The 16958-nt window shown below is 36.1% G+C and overlaps 1 protein-coding gene across 18 annotated transcripts in view; it reads left to right on the forward strand.

Annotated features, from left to right (window-relative positions):
* The window catches only part of WDR7 (WD repeat domain 7), a 439870-nt gene that overhangs the window by 358376 nt on the left and 64536 nt on the right, over positions 1–16958 (forward strand). For all 18 annotated transcript variants that reach the window (XM_058277785.2, XM_071208567.1, XM_071208570.1 and 15 more), the window contains one exon: positions 15919–16018. In XM_058277785.2, coding sequence (XP_058133768.1) covers positions 15919–16018 — 100 coding nt within the window. The remainder of the gene's footprint in view (positions 1–15918; positions 16019–16958) is intronic.

Below are 16958 nucleotides of genomic sequence, written 5' to 3' on the forward strand. Positions count from 1 at the left end.
TTAGGGCCAGGAAAAACAAAAGAGGTAAGAAAAGAAAAAGTATAATAGTAGTATTGGTAGTAAATGTTAGCAGAAGAACCATATAAGACCTACAAGAATAAATATTAAACTCGTGTAAGCAGTGTGTAGTTATAGGAATAAGAAAGTGGAATACCTACAATGAAATGAGAAACTGAATATGGAGAAGAATATAGTATGAATTAAAAGGCTAGCATGATCAGGAGAGAGGGAAAGAGAAAAGAAAGGGCAATAAGATAGAGTTATAAAAGATAGGAAACAGAAGTGTTAGATGTAAAAAGCCAGAAAAAATTGGGACTAAACAATGAGAGGGTATGTAAGAGCAACAGAAGGTGGAAGATAGAGAGATGTAGGAAGGAAAAGGGATAGTGTTGGTAGCAAAAATCAGTACACCCAGAAAAAAGGAGGTTGAGGATTAGGAAGCACAGGAAATATAGGCAAGCAGGCAGCACCTAATCGAAAAAAGGAAAGAGAAAGGAAAAAAAGGGTGGGGCAATAAGAGGAAGGAAAGACAAGATAGAAGAAAGAAAAACACCCCCTCAAGCAAGGAGTCAAACAATTAAAAAAAGCAGACTTGGCGGTGGACATGCCCAGTGGTTAGGGCATCCGTCTACCACATGGGAGGCCCAGGGTTCAAACCCCAGGCCTCCTTGACCCGTGTGGAGGTGGTCCATGAGCAGTGCTGATGTCCGCAAGGAGTGCCCTGCCATGCAGGGGTGTCCCCTGCGTGGGAAAGCCCCACGCAGAAGGAGTGCGGGAGAGCCACCCAGCGCGAAAGAAAGTTCAGCCGGCCCAGGAATGGCACCACACACACGGAGAGCTGACACAGCAAGGTGACTCAACAAAAAGAAACAGATTCCTGTGCCACTGACAACAACAGAAGTGGACAAAGAAGACACAGCAAATAGACACAGAGAACAACCGGGGGGGGGGGGGGAATAAATAAATCTTTAAAAAAAAAAAAAAGCAGACTTCCCTCTTAAACCCTTATTTAGGGAAAATAAGAGACCCAAGGGAAGCTAATACAAGGATATTATCTATGTTTTCCCTGTCTCAAAAAAGTCCCCTTCCAGTTCCAGGATAGACTCTTTGCAATTGAATAAACTGATTAGGAATCTGCCCTTCCCAGTTTCTCCCTATCTCACTTCCCTCTCTCTCTGGATGGCAGAAAGCCCATGTCAGAGCTCCCCTCCAAAATTCAAGTGGGGCCCTGGTAAACCAAATCACAGAAAATAATGACTCTCAGTTTCTTTGAGGGAGAGCATCAACACCTTGCTGGGAGCCCTAAATATGCTCTTGGAACCCTACCAAGCACTTCTTACTGTCCCCATCCATTAGGACTGTTGCACAGGATTAGTTAATTGCCTGGCTCCCCTTCTCCTAGGCGGGACCACAGAGTTTAGGTAAATTGTACTGCCTCAGCAGATTCGCCTCTCTCCTCTAACTGGTTTCTCATTAAGCCATCTGGTATGCTCCTCAAAGTTCAGAAAGGGGTGTCAGGACAATTGAACCTGCACTCGTAGGACCCCTCTCCACCCGCACTAGAACACTCCCACTTTCCGAGGTGGTGTCCTCTGGCTGTGTGACCAGCGAGGTTCGAGGTTCGGGAAAAGCCTGGGCTTCTTCCCCTGGGAGAGGGGCAGAAACCCTTGGTTTTACCTTGAGCTATCACTTCTTGTTGCGCTCTCACGGATCGATGTCCAGCAGCCTCCTGCTTTGTGGGTTCCCAAAACAACTCACTCAGGCAGGATTTTGTCCCCACTGAGCCATTTTTTTGTAGGAGTGATGATACAGGTACTCTTACTCTGATGCCATCTTGCCCCGACTCCAGTATTTTTGTCATAGCAAAAACTAGATACGCTTCTAAATGTGATTTTTGGCTACTTATAACTCCTCAATTACACACATTATATGTAGCTTGAGTAAGGAGCCTTTTGCATCGATTTCTTTTATAGCGCTCCACAGCAAACAGCTAGAAGTCTTTCTTGGGCCAAATGAGTTGCCAAATGGTCCCTTTTCATGTACTTCTATTGTTTTAAGTTGAGGCCGTTTAGCTGACATATACCTAAGAGTGATTTCATTTTTGTGCCAAATACATAAATTCACAGATTCAAAAGAAATTCTTTGTTGGGCTCTGTCCCAATTTTTAGTTAAAAAAATATGAACACTCAATGTGGACACTCAATGACTATGCTTGAATGATGATACCAGCTCTGCTGTTTTGTGTGTTTAGTCCTTAATTCCCTCATAATAAATGGCACCTGTCATTTCATTTCACCAGTGACCTTTCTGCATTATTTTTAGAGAATTACAAATTGTACCATCTTAAATCTGAAAAGGACCTTATGTTGTGATCCACCCTTTCCTGTCCTTTGTTTTGCAAACAGGTTTTGTTTTATGCTGACAGTCAGACCAAAGTGAAGCCCAGGTTTGCCAAAAAGACCTTACCCCTGCTCTTGTTCTGCAGGGGTGGGTGTGCACCCGCTACTCAGGCATGCACATGCCTGAACTGTGCCGCGTGGGCCTCAGAGCATGAGACAGCTTTTGTTTTCCAGGCCCAGGCACCTTCCTCCATCTGCACCCTTGTGTTGGCTCTTCCTCTTTCAAGAACTCTTCTCTCACTTTATCCTCAGCTTCTCTTCTGTGGCATCACTTCCTCAGTGCAGAAGCATGCTCTGGTATCTCCCACTGAAAAACCCTTCCTTCCCTCTGCATTTCCTCTGTCCTCTGTCCAGTCTCAACTTCCCTTCTCCAGGGACAGGAGTCTGCACTCTGTCCATTTAGTCACCCCTCTAGCTTCTCTTGATCTACTGCAGTCTGTTTTTATTGTTGTTTCTTTGCCTCCACTACTTTTCTCATTTCTCCTTCCCTGTCTCTTTCCTCCTCTCTTGTAATGAATAATTTTTTTATTCCCAAATGTTTTTCAGGCTTTAATGTAGTGGTTCTCAAACTTATTTATCTCAGGAACTCTTAAGAATTGAGCACCTGGAAAAGTTTTTGTTTATATGGGTTATAACTATAGATTTTTACTATATCAAAAATTAACACTCAGAAATTTTTGAAAATATTTATCAATTAATTTAAAATAATTATAAACCCATTTCATATTATGTAAAACATTTTTATGAAAAATTAGAAAAATTAGTGAAAAGAGTAACATTGTTTTGTATTTTCGCAGGTTATTTTAATGTATGGCTTAATAGAAGAGGTGGATTTTCAGATCTGTGAATGTCTTTAATCTGTTGCATTATGTTGTCTAGTTGAAGTATATGATGAAAATCTGGCCCCACATGGTATTTTAGTTTCCTAGCTGCTAAAATAAATACCATGTAATGTGTTGGCTTAACAAAAGGAATTTATTATCTCATGGTTTCAGAAGTTAGAAGGGAAGCGGACGTGGCTCAACTGATAGAGTGTCCGTCTACCATATGGAGGGTCCAGGGTTCGATCCCCAGGGCCTCCTGACCCGTGTGGTAAGCTGGCTCACATGCAGTGCTCCCACGCATAAGGAATACCGTGTCATGCAGGGGCACCCCTGCGTAGGTGTGCCCCACACGCAAGGAGTGCACTCCACAAGGAGAGCCACCCCACGTGAGAAAAGCGCAGCCCACCCAGGAGTGGCTCCGCACACACAGAGAGCTGATACAGCAAGATGACGCAACAAAAAAAAGAAACGCAGTTTTCTAGTACCACTGGATAATGCAAAGCAGATGCAGAAGAACACACACAATGGACACAGGGAGCAGACAACGAGGGGGAAGGGGAAAAAAATAAATAAATCTTTAAAAAAAAAAAAAGAAGTTAGAAGACTCACGCCCTCCTACAGTCAGTATCTTCCAGCTGGCCAGCAATCTTTGGAATTCCTTGGCTTTTCTGACACATGGCAGTGCACATGGTGGCATCTTCTACTTTCTCTTCCAGGCTCCATTGACTTCCAGCTTCTGGCAGCTCTCTGTGTCCAGTTTCCTTTGTTTATAAGAACTTCAGCCATATTGGATTAAGGCCCACCCTCATTCAATTTGGGTACAGCTTAACTAAATAACATCTTCCAAGGTCCTGTTTACACAGGGGTTCACACCCACGGGACCAGGAATTGGGACCTGAACATGCCTTCAGGGTGGGGGGCAGGGAACACAATTCAATCCCCACTGTATACATATGAAGTTGGAAAAGGAAGGAAAATTTTAAATAGCCTTTTCAGATACTTTTGCATCTTCTTTTGGATTCTTTTCAAAACTCAACATGTGGTCATTTTTTCAAAGCTGAGTTTCAATGTGGCATCTGCAGTCTTATGAACTTTTCATGCTGTTATATTAAATCCATTGGTATGTGGTATCTTGCACTTTGAATGAGTCTTTCACCCATGCATGATTTTGTAACATTATGCATTGGTCTTAGAAAATATAGTTCACTGAGCTATAGAGAGCCTCCATGTATTGTCTCATACATACATCTAGATGTATTTTTAAAAATCACTTTTGCTCATATCACTGCTGATCTCATAAGAAAAGTCAGTGAGTATTGAGAATCCAGATAGAGCTTTCCAAAACTCTAATTTTTACTTGAAACATTGGATTTTACCACTGGCAATAAACTGTCATTTGTTTTCCTGGCAGTAACAGGCTTACTTTGTTTATTTTCAAGAAAAAACATCTGCCAGATACCCAGGTCCAAATAACCAGAGTTTGTCTGTCAGTTATACTTTAAAGTAAAAATGGAGTTCCATGAAAACAGCAGCTAGTTCATCTTGCAACCCAATCTCACAAGCACTTTTTCCCAGAGACACTCATTGTACTCCAGTACATAGTACTTTGTGTATACGTCCCATTTTGTCACACAGAATATTATAATGACATGTACTCAAGGATTAAAACTTAATAGAATTAATAACTTTTGCTGCTTCATCAAGGGCATTTTCAGTGAAACTATATTTGTTGTTTTCTTTTGTGTTATGTTTGTTTTTACTACCAGTGCATGGCAGCAAAGAATATAATGATTCCTAGTACATTTTGGTGGCACTTCCTTGACTGGGTAAGGTACAGTTTTACCCGTCTTTCCTTCTGCATCAGCAGTACAAAGTTAATGCAATGAAAAAGTCAAAATACATCTCAGTCTTTTAAATGAAAATAAATGTGATCTCACAAACTTCCTAATAGGAGTATAAGATCCCGGACATTCTGTGGACCACACTCTGAGAACCACTGGTTTAGTAGAACCCTTTGTTGCACTGAAACATTAAACGTATTTCTTCTTTCTTAAAACTCTATTTCTGCATACCTCCATATCCAAAAGTCATAACCTTTCCTAGGATTCAGCACTTAGGGAGAAGATAAGCTAGATTTTAGAAACACATAGGATTAGGTTTCCTGAGGCCCAATACAAATACAACCTTTTATGCTTTCCTAAAAATTAACTATCAAATATAATCCTGTACTAGATTATTTAATGAACAGAAGAATAAATTAATATGGAAAGTAAATAAAATGATTTAAGAAAAACAAGGAGTTTCTATTTTGCTTAATGTTACTGAGTTTTATAGGAAGAAAAGTTTGGGTAGAAACCAAAGGCATAATTTTAACATGCTAATATTTTTATACTTTTAAAAGTTGTCAGGAAATTAGTATGATCTTCAGTGATTTAATGCTGATCATTGTTTGTTTGATTGTTTTTTTAGTTAAGCCAGTAAAAAGAATTTATTGGGAAATGGGGGAAAAAACAGAACTTGCTGAGAAATGGGAGAGAAAGATAGAAATACACACTGAGATTTGGTGCAGGCTCCTCTATGCAAAGAGCTAATTTTTGTTCTGGTGAATCAGTATATCATTCTCCATCATTAAATGATGAGAAATTAATTAATTACTTAATCCAGTATGTGAATAAACATCCAATCATTTTAAATTCAACACTAAAAGGTGTTAATTTTGGAATTTGAAAATTATTATGAAAAGTGGATATTTAATTGAAAGGGTTTTGACACACAAATGGATAAATGCCAAGTTTTTTTAAAAGTCACTTAAGAAATAGGAATTTAAAAATGGAATTTGAGTGATTTAACAAAGTAAAATAATTTTTAACTAATTGCCTGAGTTTTCCTTATTAAAATTTCCTGGAACTATTTTATAATGCATTCATTTATTCAGCAGACAGTTAATGTGTATCTGCTCTGTGACCGAGCTTGCTAGGCCACTTGACCTATGCAGCTGTAGCTGGTGAGTCAGGCATAGGCCCTGCCATCAAGGGCCTTCAGGTTGGCTTGGCAGAGACAGAGGTATGTCAGTAACTGTCCCAAATGCCATGATCAAAGAGTGTCCAGGACATAAAGTAGAGTCACAGATGCTGTGATGGAAACGACACAAAGGAGGGAGCTAGCAATTATGCATGGGGGACGAGGAGAATTGACGACGATTTAACAATTTTAAGAGATGAGTAGTTATTTATTAGGCAGACAAATCCTGCCAACCCCAAAATCTATGCTGTTTCCATATGCAAAATTGGCTCTTCTTGCATGAAATATCATATTAAATGCTATTCTGAATCTGACTGGTGTCTCAGTGATTCATTTACAAAAAATTATAATGTATAGTCTCCAGTGTTGCTTATTTAACTGCCAAGAATATTCTAGGGAAGTCCTCAAGCAATCTATACGTAAAACTAAGCAACCTATTTAATGGCTTAACTATGTGGCCTTCTAAGAAGATGTTAAAGATGTGTTAGTAAGTGATAAGAAGGGAACTAACTTTAAAGGAGTTAAGATATGAATTTATCTACTTTACTGTAAATGGATAAATTACCTGAATCTTAGTAATATCAACATTGATATATAAAATATTTTATATGGTTTTATTGGATTTAACTGATTGTCTTTCAATTGTCGTTTGTTGGGGGCATCTTAAAAATGATTTGTGTATGTTTTCACATAAAAATGTAAAATTATTGCTTATTAAAAGTTGTTTCCATTAAAATATATTAGAACTCTGGTATGCCATGCAGCCATTAAAAATATTAAAGCCAATCCATTTTTACTGATATGGAAAGATGTTAGTGGTACAATTTAAAGAGAAATGTTGCAGAAGAGTATATAAAATAAAATCATTTTTGAAAACAAAAACTATATGTGAGGATCTGTATTCATGTGTATACATGTATATACATGAAGAGAAAGAAAAAGTCTTCCAGAACACACCTGAGCTGTGTGGTTACCTGGGGTGGGAGGTGGGAAGTGGGTTAGTGGTACAGGGTAACTTTTCAGTCCATAACTATGTATTTTTCTGTGTTGTCTGTACTTGTTTTTTAACTTCTTATTTTTAACTTATTTTTAACATATTATTATTTCGATATATATTGGAATAATTCAAATCAAAGAAATAACAAGTAAACATTGAGAAATGTTAGAGCTATAATAGAATGTAAAAATTCAAGACAAGGTAAGTAAACTTCTGAATTCAATGAAAAAAATAATATAAACAGAAAAGTTAAAAGTCTTTGTCTTGAGAGATTTTCTTAAACTTTATTGTGTAGACAGACTGATTGATTCTGCTTTTCAAGTAAAAAGCTGAATCATCCCTTTTCACCCTAATTGGGCACTTAAAATCTAGTAAGGAAATGAAAGCTATCTACCTTAGAACAATCCATGAGCTCATTTTTTAAAAATCTCCAAACCTGTGGTTTGTTCTTATCCAATATAGTGATAACACTAGTGGAATTTATAGCAGCTTTTATCCTAACTTCCAGTAAAATTCCTGGTTACCATTTTACATTATACTTTTGATAAAAATATTTATAGATTTACCTAATGTACTTACATGAGTAGAAATTCGTCTAAAACCACTTCCCTACTCCTAAAATCTTCTCAGCAGATGGCTGTTGTTCACTATTAAACTTCTTCACATTTAAAGAATTCCAGAGCTTCCAGTAGTATTCCATTTCATTGTGTAACAGTTTGAAACCAAAACCCGTATTATGTATATTAGCACATTTACTAATACAATTTGTAAATACAATACAATTAAAATAATTTGCAATTATCAGGTTATAGTTAACAAATTACAAGTATTTATGAAATATACAAATTTATAATATTTTGGGTGTTCATTTCTCTTATTTATTAGCATTTGCTAGTCAACACTCATTTGCTTTAGGAACATAGCAAATTAACATTTTATTCTTTCTGTTGTATATATTCAGAGACATAAATAATGATGACAATGATGAAAGCTGCTAAGGTTTGTGTGTACTTCATAATAAATGCTTATGACATGCCAGGCACTGTTCTAGGTACTTTACATGCAGTCATTTAATCCTCACAACAACCATATGATAGATACTATTATTGTTACTATTTTACAGATGAGGAAACTGAAGCACAGGCAAGTTAAGGAACTTGCCCAAGGTCACACAGTAAGTGGCAGAGCCAGACTGTTTCTCAACCATCTTGCAACATACCTTAGACATGTATGGTATTTTTCCTTGTGGAAGTTCTGTTCCCTGAACATCCCAGAAAGTGGTTCCAATTCTCTTTTTAGCATTTTGGCTACAGTGTGCCTATGGCAAATTTTTCAGAAGAAAAAATATTTAGCAGTGTTACTCAGGAAATATCTATTGATATTTCAGTGCAGTGTGCAGGATGCTAAATGACAAGTCATGGCTCTCAAAGAGAATTCCCCAGTGTCTATCACCATCCCAGAATGAGGGATCTTTCCAGTGTATCTTTTGAACTGGTGCCCTCCACTGGAATGAAGAATTTATAGAAAATATTTGCCCTCCACTGAAAACTAACAACATAGCCCTCCCTAAGCTGATGGCTTCACCCAAGCCACTTTTACTCTATAAATCTTCAAACATAGTCGTGACACAGAGGCCTGGAATTTGGGAAGGGGGTGTTTGCGTGTTCTATAAAGTGCCTCCTCCTTCACAGAGCTCTCCACCTTGATGACTGCAGCCATGCCATCTCTGAGGCTGTGGACCAGTACTCTGGAACTTACTCCTTAAACTTTTAGTCCCTGGCCCCTCACACGGGTGGCCCTCAGACAAGCTCCTAGTATCTTGTCTAGTATTGCCTACGTGAGGAATGGAGTGGTCGGCAGTCCCTGCTACCTTTCTGGGGTTAGAGAAACCTGTATATTGCTCCACTGCCAAAGTCCTGCTATTCTTCCCTGCAGATTTTTTTCCCATGGGTTATTGGGAACACATAATGGATTTTGAGTATAACCCTCTCCTTCCCCATTGTCTATGTGCTTATGACTAACAGCAAGGGATGCAATGTGTTGATGAGAGTTTAAATAGTTTTTATTTACAATGATAATGAATCCTGCATTCACATCCTACAGAGTATAATCTAAAATGTTATTTCCTGCAAATTAAAATAAAAATGTAGTATTTTTTCCCATCCTATTGGCAAAAAATTAGGCTGTTTGATAATACCTAGTGGGGCACTCTTTTACTTTTAGTGGGAATTGAAGGCAATTTGGGATTGCTTAACAATTTAAAATGTGTGTAGGTTTTGATCAGAATTTTGCTTTGAGGAATCTGTTCTACAAAATTCTCACATAGGTATACAAAGATCCAAGTACAGTACAATCTAAACATCCATCAGAAAGGAAATGGTTAAATAATGGAACATACATACGTAGGAAGACAATGCAAGTGTGAGAAAGAATGACATAAAATCCAAATGCACTGACCTGAGTAGATCTTATGTATTAAAGAAAAAGGTACATTACAGAATAATAGCATCATATGATACCATTTTTATGTTAAAAATTAGAAAAAACTCTTGGAAGGCCCACCAAATTAACAGTAATTACCCTTCGTGGGGGAGAGGAGTGTGAAAATGAACATTTACTTTTTTCTGTATATGCATTGGTGGTGAGTTTTTTACAAGTACAGATTACCTTAATACTTGGTAAAGAAAAAGTCAACAGTTTTAGAACCATTTTTAATTCAACATTTAGGATTTCTAAAAGCAGCTCTGTAAGAATTATTCATAATACCTCAGTTACTTATAGAAGTGCATAACAAGTACCTAGGACAGTGCCTGATACATAGTTAGTACTCAGTAAATGTTAGCTACAAGTAGTAATAATTGTAGTCAGTGAATTGTATATTATTTTGAAGAATTTAAAAAAATAATTATATTCACACATTCTATTCCATACACCCTTGGATTTAAAATGGTTTCATGTTAAGCTGGGGTTAATTTTGGATTAATTGAAGGGTGATTCTTGTATTTTAACACACAAAGATTTGATATTCAGTAGTAACTTAACATCCTGATATTGTACCTTACCAACTTCAGAGTTAAGGAAGTGATTGTATAAGTTCCTGACTCTCTCCCAAACCATATTTCTGCTGAGTGTTGCATAGCTTCCTTTTCCTATCTTTTCAGAATCAAGCTTTAAATTTCATACAAATTTTCTTTTGAGGATCATTTTCATAAACATGAAAAATCTTCATCAATTCAAGGAAGTCTATAAACAGTACCATAATTTATTTAGAGACTCAGGTTCTGGGTAGTCAGGTGGGCACAGGTGGGCACATTCTCAATCAAAGTGAATTGCTCCAAGATCCTGTGCCAGAGTGTGCTCAAGTTACATTGGTGTTTCATATCATAAACCACCCCCATTGTGGAGTATTCAGAATGATTCCTGAATACTTGAAATCACAAATACGACTTTGGAGAAATGGATTATCTCACCTACCTCTTCCCAGTAACAGAATTTAATAACAATTGATAAGTGATTATTTCTTTTAATTATACTTTATGTGATAAAACTGTGTTTATTGAACTTTATATGTGGCAATTTAACTATTTGACAAATTCTTATAATCACTTTTATTCACAGGAGAACATTTATACCAAAAATATAGCTTATCGTATGTATCATTATTGGGAATATTGGTATTTGACTTCTTGAAGTTCAGTCCAGATAATCTTTTCTAGTTCCTGAAATATGATTAAATACTTTCTATTATGCAACTATCAGTCTTATATCAATACACCCAGCCTTCGGGATATTTATAGAAAACTTCTTGTAAATCTGTAGTTGTTTGTCTCAATTGAGAATACATTTTTAGAAGAATCGTGGAGCAGCTCTCTAGTTTCTTAATTTCTGCATAACTCTTTAAACAGTTTTTGTTTTCTTTGTTGATCATCCCAATTATTTTAGATCCTAGAAAATACTCATAGGTCTTTAAAAACTCCGTGTTCAGCATGGCTTATACACTAGGCACTGAAAGATAAAGTATTTTAAACTTCTTACTGCGTTGGACTTCTTACTGCTGCATCCTGCTTGCTTGGACCATACTTACATATTCATACATTTAGCAAGTGCTTTGTGATGGGCATGGAGGATGCACCAGTGAGTATCCCTGGTGGAAGTAAACAAGCAGCAAACAAAAAATACTGATTGATATTTCAGAAGTGATAAGTAGGATAAGGAAAAACAAATAAGGGGTATGGAGTAAAGTGGGAGGATAATGGGTATGGAGTAAAGTGGGAGGACCTGCTAATAGGGTGGTCCTTAAGGCCTCCTACATCAAGATAACCTTGGAACAGAAACCTAAATGAAATGAGGCATGAACCATGGAAATATCAAGCAGGTGAGTTTTTCAAGTGGAGGCATCAAGAAGTGTAAAAGTAGAAATGCTCTTGGCATATTCAAAAAAGTGCAAGGAGATTACCATGACTAGAGGAGGTTAAGCAAAGGAGAGAGTGATAGGAGCCGAAATCTGAAAGGTATCAGGGCCACATCGTGGGGGACCTCGAAGGATGGTTGTGAGCAGAAGATTCAGGTGATCTGACTTATGTTTGAAAAGGATCACTTTGGCTGTGTGTGGGCAATATTGAAATGGAGATGACTGACTTTCAAATTTAGATCATTGACCACCCTAGCTCCGGCAAGAAATATATTTGCATCAAGACCCAATTCAACTTTATTCTTCTTTCACTTACTTGAGTGGTAACATTTTTTCTGACTTAACTTAGTTTCCTTGTGGTTCCCCTAGTAGAGGAGAACCTCCTTCCTCCTTGAATATAGCATAAGGTTTCTTGCCAAGTTATTGCCCAAGAAATACTGCCAAGATGACATGTAATTAATGCAATGAGCTGGAGACATCCCATTTCCAGAAACTTGTCATACATGATCCCTTACTCTGAAGCTTCCTTCCCTGTGGGAGCATATCAAGACTAGAATGGTCTTAAAAACTATAATAGACTTTCCACTTTAATCCACTGATGCCTTGGATAGTGGGGGCAAGTAAGGTGTATCTCACCCTCCTTAATCTTGACATCCTCCAGATAGAGGATTGATTGTGAGAGAAATGTACTCTAGGGGTATGGTGGTCTTTGGGCAATGGCAGAGACTAGCTCACTGTAGCCAGCCCCCATGGTAGAATTGTGAAGTGACAGAAAGCATCCTATGGATTCCTTCTATGTTTTTTTTTTTTTTCATTTTTTAAAAAACATTACATTCAAAAAATATGAGGTCCCCATGTTAAAGGAATATAAAGTTTAACAAGAAATCCAAAGATGAAAGCATTACATGAGACCTTTACTGCCCAGAATTTTTTAAAGATATTGTCTGGATATATTAGTCCAGTAGTAAATTGCAAAGAATGAAAAAAAAAATTGCAGCCTGTAATATATAGTCCTTTCAGGCTGACAAAGTTTTGATACCAAGAATAGATTTGATCTTTTTTTCCTCTCATAAATAATGGTCTTTATAGATGATATAGAAGGATGATGTTGATATCCGGAGCATTGAAAGTGAGCAATATAACAAAAACTTTTAGATTGTAGTTCATTAAGTACAGTTTTCTCAACATGAATGTATTTTACCATTGTTTTGTCTCAAACAAACATTATATTCATGTTTTGCAGAAGGAGTTTGGCAATACAGCTGTTACTTAAGTATAAAGTTTAATAATAAATAAAAGTACCTCAGGAAATTTTCCAATGGCCATTAACCTTCTGCACAGAATAAATATTTGTTAAAACATTTGTTATATATTATATTCCATGTTACTATAGTAGGATATAAATTATGTGTATATATGTGTGTGTATAGATATATAGTGGTTTTCAATACTTAGACCACAATAATTATTGAATAACAAAATATTAAATGTTTTTAAACTCTTCTAAATCATGTTTATTTTCAAGTATAATAACACTGGATTTAGAATGCTAGTTCCCATCTTCTCTACTGAGGTAGAGAAATGTGATGCTTTGGACTGGAAGAGCTTTGAGAAACTACAAATGGGGAAAGCTTCATATGTTTCAGGCATCTTCTGTACCCTTCCTTCGCTCAGTCAGCACACAGAGTACAACACATGCCTGAGCACAGCAAAACCTAGCAGGACATTCCAAAGTAGCGTCTTCCACGTGATTGGAAATGAAGCACTAAATTCCCTAAAGGGGAAGGAGTTGGTGGTTAGATAAGGCTTAAATAGGAGGAAAGTATTTTTGCTCTCATTGTTTAGTATAAGTAAACAAAAAAATTTGAAACCTTAATGTCTGTTAAGGCCAAAATGACTTTCTCAGAACGTTCCTGGTTTCAAAATGCCAACATTGAAACATCTTGTCTCTCTCAGACCCTTTTACCAGAATTTTGGAAAGCAGTCCCATGCCCTACTCTATGTCTATCCCAAGAAAGCATTAGAGAAATGATATTTCTTTTCTTTCTGCCTTACCCACAACCCTCCCCTCATCTCCCTTTTTAAAACAGTAGCAGATCACTTTGGCTTGTAGTATGGGATCACAGGGAAAAGGCAAGGAATGTACTTTATTCTAGATGCAAAACCCTCATAGATATTTAGGTAGACAGTTCACACTGAGACAAGAGCACTTCGATGATGGAAAGGTATATTTAAAACTCTTTAGAGATATATAATATACTTTATTTGTACTTCAAATAGTTATTTATTTGCATTCCTAGACCTTAGCCATGTGCACATGGAATCAGTATGATAAGGCATAGATCAGAAATCAAATACTTAAATAGATTAGTGGAACAGAACTGAAAGTCCAGAAATAGATTCACGCATTTGTGGCCAATTGATTTTTGAAGAGGATATGGAATCCTTGGGGAAAAAATAGTATCTTCAACAAATAATGTTGGAAGAACTGGATATCCACATGCAGAAGAATGAAGACAACCCTACATCACCCCTTATACAAAAATTAACTCAAAATGGATCAAGAACCTAAATATAAGTCTAAAATTATAAAACTCTTACAAGATAGGGCAGATCTTTATGATCTGAGATTTGGACATGGATTCTTGAGATATGACACTAAAAGAATTAGTAGATAAGTTAGATTTCATCAAAATTTAATACTTTTGTGCCATGAAGGACATTATCAAGGAAGTGAAAAGACAACCTACAGAATAGGAGAAAATAGTTATAAATCATGTATTTGGTAAGAGTTTAGTATCCAGAATATATAATGAACCTTTACAATGCAAAAACAAAAAGGCAAACAATAAAGTTTAAAAATGGACTTGAAGACTCATTTCTCCAAAGAAGATATACAAATGGCCAGTGAACACATGTAAAGATGCTCCACATCGTAAGCCATTCGGGAAATGCAAATTAAAACCACAAAATAACACTTAATCCACAAGGATGGCTTTTATTTTTTTAAAAATCAAAAAATAAAAGTGCCAGAATGCCAAGAAGTTGGAACTCTAGTGCATTGTTGAGGGGGGTGTAAAAATGGTATAATTGCTATAGAAAGCAAGGTAGCAGTTCTTCAAAAAGTAAACTATAGAATTACTGTTTGGCCTAGCAATACCACCTCGAGGTATATACTCTAAGACAGTGAAAACAGGGTTGCAAACAGATTCTTGCAGTTTGTAGCAGTATTATTCACAATAGCTAAAAGCTGGAAACAACTCAAATGTCCATCCACAAATGAGTGGATAAACAAAACATGGCATATCCACACAGTGGAATATTATTTGACCATAAGGAAAAGTGAATTTATAAGACACACTGCAGTATGGAAGAACCTTGAAAACACTATGCTCAGTGAAATAAGCAAACACATTAAGAACAAAACTCTTATGATATCACTTGTAAGAGATAACTAGAAAAAGTAAATTTGCAGAGATAGAGAACAGATTAGAGATTTCCAGGGAGTGGTAAAAAAATCTTTTTAATAAAAATTTTAAAAAACAAATAATCCAGTCATGAAAACAAATCTAGAAAAAAGAAATTTAAAAAATCAACCCCTTAAAAATTTCATAGGCATTATCCCTAAATCCTTGATGCAAATTAAGGCATGCTTATTCATATTGAATATAGTTATGGGTATCATTTAGACAAACTGGTAAATGTTGAAAATCTAGGAAAGTTGAAGGATGACTTTTTTCTGGTGGATAACTTTCTAATTTCATTCTAGATTACTGATATAGGCATAAAATTGATGAATCTTTTTTATGATTGTTCTGCTAAAAAGTATATTTCGTTCCTTAATACTATAATAAACCATGAAAAGATAATTAGATTGAATATGTAAACCTTTTTAACTTTTCCTTTTCTGTTCAAATGGAAATATTTGTACGATGGTCAATGTAGTAAAACTGGATTTTCATATTTAATCTTTTTGTATTTGGTCCTTATTTCTTGTTTCAAAAATTTAAGAATGTTTGACGTTGTTTTCTATTGAAAATAATTACCAGTAAGCCTAGGTGGTGTTCTCCATCATTTTTCTTTCAGTAGGTTCTAGGAATTATTAAAATGAAATATCTTTGGAATCTCTTAATAAATTTATTATGGAATTATTTAAAAATATATCTGAGCTGTCTTTAATCTTTGAAATGTGTTGCTGTCCTCTTCCATGTGCAGATCATCCCACCTGTTTTTGTTTTGTTTTGTTTGCTAAAATGTTCAATTCAGGTTCTACATGGTCAGCTATTATGAGCGGAATCACAGAATAGCGGTTGGAGCTCGTCATGGTTCAGTGGCCCTGTACGACATCCGGACTGGAAAATGTCAGGTAAATAAATCATTGTGACTTCCTCTCCATAAAGTGTGGAAGTTATTGAAAGGAGAGAGAGACTAGCACTTCACCAGTTGACATGCTGAGCTGCTGGAACATTATGGATAATGCTAAAGGGATCAATAGTTTAATGAAGGACTCAAAGAATATAGAGCTCTACTGTCTTTATTCACTGGGACTGAAGGGCTGCCACAGATGGGTTAATAATAGAGCCCCGAGGAAGGTGTGACTGCTTGCTAACTACATTGCAGTAAATCTTATCTTTTATTTTAAAGTTTTCTGATTTTTAAATTTTCGTCATGTGTTTTCTGAAAAAAGTTTGGTAATGCATTATTATGGTATAATAAAAGAACAAAATTTAATTTTCTGACGATTAAAATGAGATATTTATCAGATATAAGATAGTGATCTAGTCTGAGTTCATAAAAAGAAGAATCTTTACATTAGTACTTAGAAACTATTGCTCTATTTGAAATAATTGTGTATTGTTTTTATGACATTTTATTGTTTATGAAAAGGTCTTATATAACTCTCTCACTTGATTCTCAGAATATACAGTGGGTAGATAGGACCAGTCTTATCCCCATTTTAAATATAGTGGAATTGAAGCTCAGAGACTTTAAATCTCTTCAACCCATTGTCACACTGCTAGTTAATGGTAAAACCAGTAGGATCCAGTGGGATCCTGGCAGATGTATAATGTTCACTGATAAATTTTCCCAAGTCCTTATGTTTCATTGTAGCACTGATTAATGCTGGTATGTTCAACCCTATTATTAAGAACTTACAAAAAGAATATGAATGAATTCATAAAGATTTGGCTAAAATTTTAAACTGTCTCTTAAATTTGATAAACAATTAATTCTCCAAAAGCTCCCATGAAATAGTTCTAAGTAATTGTTACGGGTTATTGGGGGTTGGGGATAAAAGAATTGGC

This window comes from Dasypus novemcinctus, chromosome 16, assembly GCF_030445035.2.
Source record: "Dasypus novemcinctus isolate mDasNov1 chromosome 16, mDasNov1.1.hap2, whole genome shotgun sequence".
Classification (NCBI taxonomy): Eukaryota; Metazoa; Chordata; class Mammalia; order Cingulata; family Dasypodidae; genus Dasypus; species Dasypus novemcinctus.